Here is a 13,304-nt window from a genome sequence, read left to right as displayed (position 1 = left end):
AGATGATCCTATACCAGTAGACTGGTCCAACCACAGCCTCATCCCTTTCTCACTTCACCTCTATCATGTTGTAATCTTGAGTCAACCTAAAAGGGCAACTACCCGATTTTGCAAAACAAAAAAATATCGATCTCATCACTCTCAGCAACACAGCTAACAAGTTACTACCAGATATCAGCCCCAACTATGACATCAGTGTCCTGACCACTCAATGTTTCTTTCACCAGTCTTTCTGTCTTGATAGACATTGTAGCTCCACTACAAAGAAAGAAGAAAAGGCCCACACCCTGTGCCCCATGCTTCAATAAGTCCCTCTATGACAAAAGGAAAAATCAAAGAATCCTGGAGAAGACATGGAGACATTCACCCTCTGTCAATAATCTCTCAAGCCCTCGATGCTCGTGCCAGCTTCCCCTGTGATAGTTCTGCTGTTCAGCTTACCCGCAGCCCACTACCCTCTGCTGTCTGCCGACCTGTTGCTCTCTGTTTGTGCCTCCTTCCCTCGTTTCTTGCTCTGTTTTGCCTTTTCAATTAGTTTTTCCGCCCTCTGTTTTGTTCTTATCTGCCTGTTTTTCTTCCCGTTGTTTTGTCTTTCCTGTTCGTTTTCTGCCCTTTGTTTTGCCTTTTCTGCTAATTTTTCCTCCCTCCATTTTAACTTTGCTCCACATTTTTTAGCCCTCTTCTGCTTTGTTTTGCCTTTTCTGATAGTTTTTCTGCCCTCTGTTTTGCCTTCTTCTGCTTGTTTTTCTGCCCTCTGTTTTGTCTTTCCTGCTCATTTTTTGCCCTCTTTCATTTTCTGCTTTTTGTGTGCTATCCATTTTGCCTTTCTGTTAGGTTTTCTGTCCATTTTTTCAAGATCTTCTTAATAAAGGCTGCAGCAGGACTCCATTGAGCAGGTCTCTTTGCCAGCTGCCCCTTCAACAGTACTCCTGTCCAAATTGCCTGCAGTCCGCTACCCTCTGTTGCTTGTCTACCTACTGCCCTCTGTTTGTGCCTCCTCTTCTCTTTTCTTGCTCTGTTTTGCCTTTTCCGCTCATGTTTTCACACTGTGTTTTGCCTTTTCCTGCTTGTTTTTCTACCCTCTGTTTTGCCTTTCCTGCTCGTTTTTCTGACCTCTGTTTTGCCCTCTTCTGCTCTGTTTTGCATTTCTGCTCATTTTACTGGCCTCTGTTTTGCATTTTCTGCTTATACGCTCTCTGTTTTTCATATTCTGCTCATTTATGTTTCTGTCCTCTGTTTTGCCTTTTCTGCTCATTTTCTGCCCTGCGTTGTCCTCTTCTGCTCTGTTTTGCAATTTCTGCTTGTTTTGTTGCCCACAGTTATGCCCTTTTCTGCCCTCTGTTTTTCCTTTTCTGCTTGTTTCTTCCCTCTGTATTTTCCTTCTGCTCATGTTTCCCTATTCCAGCAGTTTCCCTCCTCTCCCCACCTCCCAGCCCTCTGCACAGGACCTATGTAATCGAGGCCGTAGTGGGGCCCCATTGAGCAGGTCCTCATGCCAGCTCCCCCTGCGATAGTTCTGTCCAGGTAGCCTGCAGACTACTACACTGTGCTGCTTGTCTACTTGCTTCCCTCTATGTGTGCCTCTTCTTCTCGTTTCTTGCCATGTTTAGCTTTTTCTACTAATTATTCTATCATCTGTTTTGCCTTTCCTGCTTGTTTTCTGTTCTCTGTTTCCCCCCTACTGCTCTGTTTTGCCTTTATGCTCGTTTTTCTACCCTCTGTTTTGCCTTCTTCTGCTCACTTTTCTGCCATCTGTTATTCCTTTCCTGCTTGTTTTTCTGTCCTCTATTTTGCCTTTTTTGCTCCTGTTTGGGCTCTTCTTTTTGCCTTTTCTGCTTATTTTTCTGCCCTTTGTTTGGACTTTTTTTGCTCTTTTATTGCCCTCTGGTTTGCCCTTTTCTGCTCGGTTTTGCCTTTCCTGCTAATTTGTCTGCCCCTTTTCTGCTCACTCCTTTTTCTACCTCTCTTTTGCCTCTCTCTGCTCGTTTCTTCCCTCTTGTCGCTGTTTTCTCAAGACCTGACTTTTTAACGAAGACCTTGCACCTCAGTGCCCAAATAGCTCCAGTGATGACAGTGCGCCTTTACAAATGTTGATTGATTTATTGATTGAAAATAGCGTTATTACAAATACATCATTAGCGAAAAATCTATTATTTATTTATTTTATTTTAAAGGTTTTATATAGCACTGGCTAGACCCGAAGGTACCAGAGCACTTACATGAGTATATGACCATAATTGCAGGTTACATTGTTACAAAGGTTACACAGTTATTAGAGCCTGGCAACATAGTGACAAGTAAGGTCGAGACAAACAAAAAGGACATATACGTAAGGGTAAAAGCAGGCACGGGGAGCGATTCAGGGGATGGGGGGTAAGAGCAGGGGAGGTAGACAGAGAATGGAGCAGGGAAGAGGAGGGGAGGGTGAGAGACACAGCATGGAAAGAGGAGGGAGGGGTGACAGGGACTCAAACCAGTAGACGAGTCAGAGCTGTGTCCAAAGTCCAGTAAGCTGTGATCCCATCTCTGTTGCGAGAGGCTCCCTATATGCAGTGGACTCTCTCAGAAGGGTCTCTGAGACTCCAAGGCCTACATACTGGATCCTTCCCCAAAAAGGGGAGAGGGAGTGCTTTGGCAAGGGGTGCTATACCATACCTTAACTGTGAGTGGCTCCCTAGGCGCTGTGGACTCTCTCAGCGGGTTCGCTGAGACTCCAGAGTATAAATATTGAATCTTTCCCCAACAATGGGAGAAGGAGTGCTTAGTCAAAGGGCACAAAAGGACAGGGGGCTAGGCGGTGTAGCGGGCAAGGGGAAAGATTCAGGTGAGAGGGGATAGGCGTAAAGGAAGTTGGACAAAGAAAGAGTGCTAAATGAGAACAGATAGATAGATAGGAGATAAGGAAAAAAGCAGAGTTACATAAATACGATGAGGGGGGCGAGACAGGGAGATGTAGAGAAAAACTGTGCCCAAAGTCCGGCTTGGTAGGTGATGGTCAGGGGATGAACCAAGGTCGATCTCCTCAATAGCTGAATAGAGCAGCTCCACCGGGCGTCGGACATAGTGTTCGGACTCCGCTGTCAGAATGGAGATCAGGAGTACTTAGAGATTGTCAGATTGGGGGGGGGGGGAGAAACCATGGACCGAATGAATTCGAGATGCCATCTTGAGGTCAGGCACAGTCCTGGTAGGATTATTAGGAAGATTTCAACTGGGGTGAAAAAAAGTTAAAAATGGCGGCCACGTCGCTGTGACGCCCACAGCGTCAGTTCTCGTTCCTCTTCACCTCTGTCAGGCCAATAGGGACAGTTATGTTGCAGCAGGATAACTTTGTAGGTAGGGGGTTAACGATTTCCATATGGCTTAGAGACAGTTATGTTGCAGCAGGATAACCCTCTAGGTAAGGGGTTAACAATTTCATTATGGCTGCGGGCGGCTTCTCATCTTCAGATTACGATCAGCACTACACCAAAGTCATGAGGAAGCTCACTTGTCAGCACCAGATACTGAAGGCCGCTCCAATTTCAGCAGACCCAACGGGGACTTACAATGTCACATGCAGCTATGTATCGTGTAGTGCTCAGGGCAGGCTGCCACTCAATTAGACCACCCCAGAGCAGGAGCGGCTCCCGGTTACTATAGAACCCTCCTTGACTGTGCCAAGAACAGACCATAGAAACTCTTTGACCTAATCAAAACCACAAGCAATGCCCCCCATCTTCAACCATCAAATTTGATGACCAAACAAAGAAAGCAGTAGAATTTGTACAGTTCATCGATGCAAAAGTTAATGATACACATCCTACCTCACATGAGGTAAACAAATCCAATGGCTCTTAGCATAGTTTTGTCTTCATCACTGAGGACGTCATCCTCAAGATCATCTTGAAAACCAAACCTTTGAACCATTCTCAAGGCCCTTTCCCAAGCAACAGTCGTCTATACCCACATGCTACCTTACTGGACAAATTTGGTAACCCTCCTTCACAGCCAGTGATCCTTTCCTGATGTCTTCAAAACTGGTCAGCTGACCCCACTTCTAAAGAATCCCTCAGCTGATGTGAATGACATTATCCAATCCAATCCAAAAATGTCTTTATTTCGGTCGAGGACCATGAAAGACATTACATAGACAGTATAAAATCAAGTTAAAAGGTATAAAAAAAGTCATAAAAATTAATACACAGAGGATTAATACGGACTGACAGTCAGCATTTGGACCATTCTGTTTTCTAAAAAGGCCTTACGCGTCCACCACATGGAAGTTAAAAAACGAGAAACAGCGTAAACAATAGGTAGATGAGTGTTATACTTCAATAGTCTAAAAGTTTCTTCATAGCGCCTTGTGCGCAGGTTCCTACGCAGTTGTACCAGCCATCTTAGTCTATTTCTTTATATCCCGGACAAAAAAAGAATACATGGAGTTCCTTCTCCTTTGCATTCGTGTATGCCGGACATCCCAGATTGACGCTGGCCCCCACCTTGTTCTGCCTTTATATCAACGGATTGGTTGACAAACTGAGCAAGGTAAAGGATATAGATGCTCCCAAGCTAGCATACAAACTAATTCCGGCACTGATGTTTGCAGACAATACCCTCTTGCTGTCCAAAATCACCGATGGGTATTCAGAAATTCCTAGACGGTTTTCTGAGTTCTGTGAAACCAGGGGGTTGGAGATCAATATACAGAAGACAAAATGTATGGTGTTCAACCCCGTTCACACAACCTGTCCAAACCCGCACATGAATTGCATCCAATTTGAGCGGGTATTGGTCTTTGTGCATCTAGGTCTCACCCTATCAGAAAATATGGATTGGGGGCCCCATATGGTTAAATCCAGTCTTAATTAAACCCAGACCGTAGGCGGCCAGGCTAAGCTCTACAGAAACTCCTCACGCAAGCCATTATGACCTGTTTTAGAGATTTACAAAACCAAACTAAGAAGCTCTGTCATGTACGGGGCGGAACTATTGGGGTATTGTCTTCCGAAGAACATGATTAAAACTGAGAACAATCTTTTTTAAAAGTTGCTCAGTCTACCAGCGAGCTCCCCACTTGTTCCATTGCGCCTGGATCTAGGGGTAAGACCCATTATAAAGGAAATCTGATGCAGACCTCTTATTTTGGCATCGAATAGGGGTGACCCCCGAACTGGCCAAATTTAGGTCAGAGTTGCAGGAAATTTTGGGTCTCCCAGGTATCAACAAACTGGACTGATTCACGCATCTTAAAAAAGGTCTCCACAACTTAGGTAGAGATAGTCTCTGGAGTAATCTGGAGGTAGCCTGCACTGCAATCTCATGGACACAATTGGTTAGTAGCTATAGGGAGGGCAAACTAGACCAATGCTTTGAAAATCGCGCCATAGGCCCCATCACTGCCAAATTTATGGACGTAAAGGATACTTATAATCTGGAGTCATGCCTAGACGAAATAAAACCAGCTCTCGCTAGGAAGTTTTATGTCCAGTTCAGGCATGGTACCCTCCCGCTGCGTCCATTTTCCAACAAATGGTCGACCAGCATCGATCTGGGATGTAAAAAAAAAAAAAATGACATAATCAACTTCCGCCTTATCATCACTTCCCATTCCTCACTAAAATCACTGTAAGATGTGTAGTGGAGCAACTCACCCAACACATCAAGGACAACAGTGTTCTAGACAAATTTCAATCCAGTTTCAATCAGGCCTGCAGTACCGAAGGTATAGTATTTTAATGGTTTGAATCTTACCTCACGGGAAGATCTCAGATGATTAAAATTGAAAACTGTCTATCATATGTTGTTCAGGGCTCTATCCTTTCTATGACCATATTTAGTCTTTACTAGGGGTGGGTGGTAAACGCCGCTCCGAGGGCTTAGTTCACAGAGTTTTGTAACTCTACGCTCCCCTTGGAGCACATAGTTTGGCAAAAACTCCACCAACCCCTGCATACAGGAGTTTACCGACACACGCCCTAGTAATTATGAAGAGGTTAGTGTTGGTTTTATCCCGTCTTTGCTGAATATTGCTGGTTTGGCGTGCCGTGACAATTCTCTTTGCCGACAGCCTGTGTTACAAAGTCTCATGCAATTCTTCCTAATACCTGGGACCACTTATCGGCATATGTAATTCCAATAGCTAGCACCTTTGAATAGATATTTGTGCACTTGTATGTCCAGCGTTTGTTTCTGTTTGTGAACGCTCCCGTATTCGTTCAGCGTATCTCTCTGACAGCGTGTTATCTTCTCTACAATAAAGTGTACGACTTGTTATTAGCGATTGGGATTCCTCATTGTCATGCAATTTGAATAGCCAGCACTGTGTTGAGATCAGTCCATGCAAGTTTCTACTTGTATATGCTGAATGATAAGGCACATAGTAACTCACTGGATGGAAGGTTTGCACTTGAGACAAGAAATGCACTTTCTACTTCTGAGAATTCTTTGCCGCACTAAATTAATTTCTTAAATCCTTCCCTAAAGAACTTGCTGTAGATGTGATGGTTTAGATGAAGAACTATTTGAGATTGTTGCAGATTATTAAAGAAATTGAGGGGACATCAATCATTAATCCTGACAATTTCTGAAAGAGCTGACCACCCATTCCAATAAATATCAGAATTAAGGTTTGACTAAATGATAATTATGCTCATGAAGGTGAACAGATTATGCTAATCGCTATTAGAATTGTTTTTCATACAAGTCAATTTCAGTAGCTGCACTGGCTGCCGGCATGTGGGGTCAGCTGCCACGCCTCCCTTGTAACGCATTGGAATCCTGCTAGGAGAGAGACATCACTACTTTTTTGATTTACATTTTTTTCTGAAACAGAAACAAAAAACAAAGCGTACAAACTTCTATTGTTATTTGACAGCCTCTGGCAGAGTGGGCGACCATCCCTGGGTTGTAGCAGCGCGCCTTACTTTAGTATTTAGGCAAAGTTCTAGTGTGATGCAGTGTCCCTTAGCTCAGATTCCTATACTCAGTAGTGGGTATATCTGTGCGGGGAATCGGTGGCCTGCGCGGGGTGGTACACTCTCAAGGCGGACTGGCAGTGGGGGGGCTAGCTCAGTTGTAATGCCAACCAGGCATGAGCCTGTAGGTCCATTGGGTAAGGGCATGGGCGTGTATGTGTCCCTGAGATGCCGCCCCTGCGTGGGTGGAGTCCTAGTGTTATTGCCGCTATAAGCCTACAGGTAAAGGGGAGGTGGGGGTGCAGGAGGGGGTTCACATCAGAGAACCATGGTGTGTGGGTGGCCCAGTGATATGTTAAATCTTAATACTAAATCACCAAACAGTTTCAATGTCAGGGAGGATCTGTATAATTTCTTATAAAAATGGATATGGGTAGTGCCATCACATTTTTTTAATATTTGAATTTAAGAATCCATTGTTTAGTCACTTGCACAGAGAAAGATGTGCCACCAATGGTTTTTTTTCTTGCGTGCTAGGATTATGAGACAGAGTGCTAGTCTAGAGCGTAGGTTCCCGTTTTGGATGTATTTTGTGATTTCTTCCTGATGAAAAGTGGTCTGTTGCCATAAATTGCTTTGTGGGTGATCCAAAGCATCTTGAAATAGGATCTTCTGGAAACAGATACCTAGCAAAGGCCTTCAAAACAGGGGAAATTACGGGCTTGTGGCTTTACATGCAGAAGTTATATAGACCATTAGCGTGATCTACTTTTGATAGAACAAAAGAGATTGCTGCTTGGACTTTGAGGCGAAGGTGTGGAAAGATGTGTCATGGCGTTTTCATTGTAAGAATGTTGATCTTGGATAGCTCATTCACTTGGACATTCATGAACAGTTTGGCATCCATGGTGATTCCAAGGTTTCTTACCTCCTTGGATATTTATGGTGGTCCTAGACTGTCAGTCCAGGTGGAGAATGGGCCGTAATATACATTTTCCCATTTTCCATTGGTTAGTATTTCAGTAATGGAGGTGTTCAATTGTGGTGGTTTCATGTCATCCACTGATTTTAAATTGTGCATTCTCTTTTGGTAAAGATTTTAAATGATCAATCAATAAACATATCAACACAGAAAAAAAATGTCATCCACTGGTCAATGGCCAGGACGTAACTGAAGATTTCTGAGTTTCCAATGTTCTTGGGACATTCAGACATATCTGTATTTCGTTTGCTCAAAAAGCTACTGACTGAGTGTTATACTAAGGCTGTAAATTTGTGAGCCATACACAAACATTAAGTAGCTTTTTATAAATGTACTGGATCGCATGGTGACTCCCAGAACTCTCCTTCCACTATAGACACTGATTTCTTCCTCCAATTTGTGTGCTGGCTGACTGTCTGAAGTGAATTTCAAATGCAGATCTTACATCATGCTTCAGTATGTGTATGGGCTGATGTGAGTCTTAAGGCTATATTCACTCTGCCTGTTATCTCCTATGCTACCCTGCCGATTCAGACATTGAGTCCTACTTCCAGCTGGTGAAAACTGGCGCATTGAGGGGCATATTAGCCAGGGCGATATCGCAGCTTTAGCAGGACTTTTTCCCGCTAAAGCAGCAATATTTTTATCGCCCTATTAGCAAGCTGTTGCAGCGACAGCTTATAGGCAATAGCTACAGGTTTGGGGCCCGCTTTGCATGTCAGCAATATTTATCGCTAATGACATGCAAAGTGGGCGTACCCAACCTGTTAGCGACTGAAAGCAGTCGCTAACACAGCTATCGCCTATTAGCAAGGCAGGTGAATTGATTAAAAAAATTGCGCTAAGCACGAATATCGCCAGAACCTACCACCTGCTCAGACCATGACTTAGCCTGTATATCCAATGGGAGGTGGATATTCAGGTTAAGTCCCCATTAGCGATAATGCCTGAACATCTCTGGATTTCCCGCGATATTCACACATTGAGCCGCTATCGCCGGATATTTCATCGCCTTGGAGATAAACGTTGCTAATAGCACGTTATCTCTGCGATAAGGCGGCGATAAAAAAAATGCGCTAAGCGCATTTAGCGATAATTATCGCAATTTGTTGCTAATATGCCCCTGAGTTCACTGGAGATTTCTCTATGCACATCGTAGATACCATTTACTTTTAGGTGATTTTATATTATTCTCTTGCTCTCACTGTTCACCGCCTTCCAACTGTTACTCAATCTCTGTTGAGGAGGGTGCGTAAAACGCTGATATTTGGGCAGTGCGTGTGTTGTCAAGGATAAACACTATGGGGCATATTTACAAGCCCCTTGCGCCACTTTTGCGTCATTTTTTCCATGTTAAAAATAACGCAAAAGTGGCGCAAGGGGCTTGTAAATCTGCCCCTATATTCTCGATGAAAACCAACTTATCTTGTGTCCGGTTTCTTTTTCTGCAGGGAGAATGGAGAAGGGGGAGCATCAAAGGATCTTCTGGCAGAGCTGCCAACTGTGGACCATGGACTGGGAGGCAATAGGAGCATCATTCCAAGCTCTGACGATGAGCTCTCAGCAGCAGACAGCCCAGGCCCACGCTCAGACAGCCCCTCACTCCTCTACCCATACCAGGGGCTCTCTGGAAATAGCACCCATGCCCTACTAATGAATGCTGGAGGCCAGCAGAGACAGGACTTCATGCACCACCGTGCCTTACAGGAATCCATTTTGGGTTCACTCACATCAAACCTAGTTGATTTAGGATCCTAAATCAAGGAGAACGACCATGGTTGGAGTGGGGTCCGGGAACAAATCCTTTAACTTTTCATCTTTTCCTTTATTGACCACAAAATCCCAAAATTATTTTAGCTATCTGCTCAATGAATGTTCAAAGAGGATGTTCACCTACACCCCAGGAGAATGCAGTTCAGCTCTGTTCCCTCCTGGCAGAGAGGTACCTGCTCACCAAGGACCTCACTTTCTCTTAGTGTCTATTGTTCTCTGCCCCACCGCCTTCCTAGTTCAGTTTCCTGTCTCTTTGTGTTTGTTGAATCTCTGGGGTCTGTTTTGTCACTGAATGTTCATGTCTTCTGTGTACATCGTACCATTTCTGTTGAAGCTGTGTAAATGATTTTCTATTAAAATGTGAATAGCTGAAGCCGAGAGGGTATTCTTCTTTTAAATAATGAATTAGTGCATTTGGAGCATGCATGCTACTGCTGGGTGGCTTATGAGTAAACTGAATTATGTTTATGTTAATCCTGTTTCACCTCGTTATAGAATATCTAATGTGAATAAGACAGATAGTCGAGAGTGTACCTCTCCAACACTGCTACTGAAGGTGCAATACGATAGCCCAAAGTAAATAACATGTAACCTATCAAGAGTGTTGTACAGTTTCTTGGAACTGATAGCACCTTAACACTTGTTGTGTCCTGCTGGACACAGTCTAGTGTTTTCACCAGCCTCTCTCATGAGGGCTGGCCCATACACCCACCCCACACCCATCCAACACAGGCGTCACCGGTCAGGTGACCTTCCCAATAATAGAGCCCGAGTGCGTGTGCTCGTGGCCATTTCTAACCTGTGCAAAAACAACAGTTGATGGACAGAATGCAGAACAATGTCATACATTCACCCCAGTACAGAGATCTGGGCCTAAATCAGTTGTTTTTTTGCTCACCATGCCATTCCAGTTTGAACCCAGCCATATGCCAATCAGTCTTGGACCTGTGCCCCATGGGAACAGTCCAGCCCGAACTGCCAAGCCAGGTCCTCCCTGGACTGGAAACAAGCATCCTAGGACTGGTTTCGGGCTTTCAGCCATCATCAGCCAGGATAGCTTGATTCTAGTGGCATGGAGAGCACGGGACTCACGTCTGAGCATACCCGTCCCACTCGGGTGACAAATGCAAAAACAACAGTTGATGGACAGAATGCAGAACAATGTCATACATTCACTCCAGTACAGAGATCTGGGCCTAAATCCATCGTTTTGTTGCTCACCATGCCATTGCAGTTTGAACCCAACCATATGCAAATCAGTCTTGACCCTGTGCCCCATGGGAAGAGTATGCCCAGACGTGGCTGTAGTGTCATTTTGGAGTGACACTGTGCATTGGGGCTGTCCGTTGGAAGGACACTGGTGGGGCTGGTGCTGGCTTGCCTGGAAATACATTCTTTGTAGTAGTAGTTGCTTGTAGGATCTCTTGGTTTGTATTTTAGTTCCTTAGTTTCTTTGTTTCAGTGCTGTACCAAGAGTCTCTAGGGTCCAAGTCTGCTCGCCGCCAAAAATATGTTGTGTCCTATCTAGAAAGACACCAGGAGCCAGGATGTACATTTAGGTCTTCTTTATTAAATCTTCAGTTCAGGTTACATCTGTCTTGACTCCAGCGAGCCTAGTGTGGTACCAGCCCCACCAGGAGCAGCATGCCTAGCTGCTCAGCCCATCTCCAACTGCCACATTCATCCCACTCAGACACCCAGGCATTCCACGCATCACAGGCACACCAACATTCTAAGACCAACTCATACTCTGGCTGAGCAGCTAGAGGCAGCAGGGCTAGAGTACATGTTATACATTTAAGTAGGGTATAACAATAACCCTACCCTTCTACAGGGGCATTGGTCCTAAGAAGTTTCCAAACTATAAAAATGTTTCAGTTAGTTTGTAACAGTTCACTTTGAGTCAGTCAAGAATAAAAAAAAACAGTCAGACTTCACTATTGTAGCCCTATTCACAGAGATTTTACAGGCTTTTTACATTGATCCTTAATTTCATGGGTTTGAGTCAGGCTCACTCTCAGCAAAGTATGTCCATTAAGGAGCAGAGTACCTTCAACCAACACCCAGGTCCTCTTTCATCTCTTGACTACTGACTGTTCATCCTTGCTGTTACTGTGCTCACTTGCCCTTTTTTTTAGTGACTGTTTCTGGGAAGCGTTCCTCTGACACAACAGTCTCACCCTTCTTTGGCCATTTTTCTCTTCTTGGCCTCCTTCTGGCTGCACTACTTGGCCTTCTTCAGTCTCAGAGTTATCGTTCATAGTCTCTTCAGCTTGGTTCACTGTGGGTACATTTGGCTCATTTCCACAGACTCAAAACTTGTCTCAGGTTGACTTTGAGAAACTTGGGCACATTCTGATTGTTTGAGGTGCACCAGAGACTCTGCAAATTAGTGGTTGTTGTCACCACCTCTTTACAGTTTGTCTCACTCTTCATGAGTGAGATCCATGCATCCAGCAGACTTCACAGCAGTCTTCACAAGGATGACTTGAAAGGGGCCACAGACAGCTTTTCAGAATGTGTTTCTTAGCCAGAAATCAATCTCCTGGACTTCAGTTGTGGCACTGCACTTTGCTCTGAATGGGAGTTGCCACCTTGACTTGATGAGAGACAGACTGCACCACATCAGCCAGTTCTTTCAAGTAGTCGGAGAATCGTATCATCTTCTATATTCACAGCTGCAGACACAACGGTAAGTTTCATGGCTCTCTCCATGAGGATCTCATGGGGGCAGTCCTGTCCTCCTATCACGAGTGCTTCGAACACTCATCAAAACCTAGAGAAGGGCATCAGGCCACTTGAGGGATGTTGACTCACACACTTTGGCAAATCAGGACTTAAACATCCCATTGATCTGTTCAATATCAGATGCCTTATGCCTGTATATTCAATGGAACCTCTGGTTCACCTGCAGCGCTACACAAAGCTTTTTCATCACTTCATTCTTTAAGTAAGCCCTATGATCTGACTCCAGAGAAACTGGTGAGGCCAAAACAAGGGATCAGTTCTCTTAATAACAGTTTGGATAAAGTGAGACTGCCATTTCTTCTAGTCATGTAAGCTTCCACCCAAAGTGAAAAAGATGCACACTACTACTAAAATGTAACGGAGTCCATTCCATATGGGCATCTCAACAAAATCAAGCTGCATGCCATTGTAAGGACCACCTGATCTCTCTATATGACTCCAAAAAGCATTGTCATTGTAACAGGCAACGTTTACTAGTTGGACTTGGCCGAGGTTATTATGATATGTAATGAGATATTGATTTTGGGGCTATTTTACCCCTGATGCCATATTGGTGAAGGATACAACACAAATAATGTTTGGACATACCATGTTCTACGTTTAGGTGAATCATAAATTATCCAATTTGTATCTGATTTTATTAATGAGGACTAAACCTATATTTACGAGGACAATTTTTTTTTAATTCAATGTACTTGAGCCTGATGAATTTCAAAAAATGATGGTTCAAATGTAACGAGTTGACTGAATGTTCATTTCACATGAATGGACTGAAAATAAAGAAAATAATTAAACTGATATTTTGCAATATTTTACTGGACCTTTATGGACTACAACTTTTCCATATATGGATCTAGTTACAGTTGAATTGCATGGATTCCCCTAGAATATCCTTTAAGATGCCC

General features: G+C 44.0%; 1 protein-coding gene across 2 annotated transcripts in view; it reads left to right on the top strand.

The window, feature by feature from the left end:
* Window positions 1–13,304, top strand: part of LOC144782995 (homeobox protein six1b-like) — a 177,413-nt gene that overhangs the window by 101,544 nt on the left and 62,565 nt on the right. Inside the window, exon 3 of one of the 2 annotated variants that reach the window (XM_078662203.1) lies at window positions 9,330–10,379. The exons of the other annotated variant lie outside the window; for it this stretch is intronic. Coding sequence (XP_078518329.1) covers window positions 9,330–9,636 — 307 coding nt within the window. The 3' untranslated portion in view covers window positions 9,637–10,379. Of the gene's footprint in view, window positions 1–9,329; window positions 10,380–13,304 lie in introns of those variants that run through there. 2 annotated transcript variants of the gene reach the window in all.

The sequence above is a fragment of the Lissotriton helveticus genome, chromosome 9 (assembly GCF_964261635.1).
Source record: "Lissotriton helveticus chromosome 9, aLisHel1.1, whole genome shotgun sequence".
NCBI lineage: Eukaryota > Metazoa > Chordata > Amphibia > Caudata > Salamandridae > Lissotriton > Lissotriton helveticus.
This window is presented reverse-complemented; position numbering and strand designations above follow the sequence as displayed.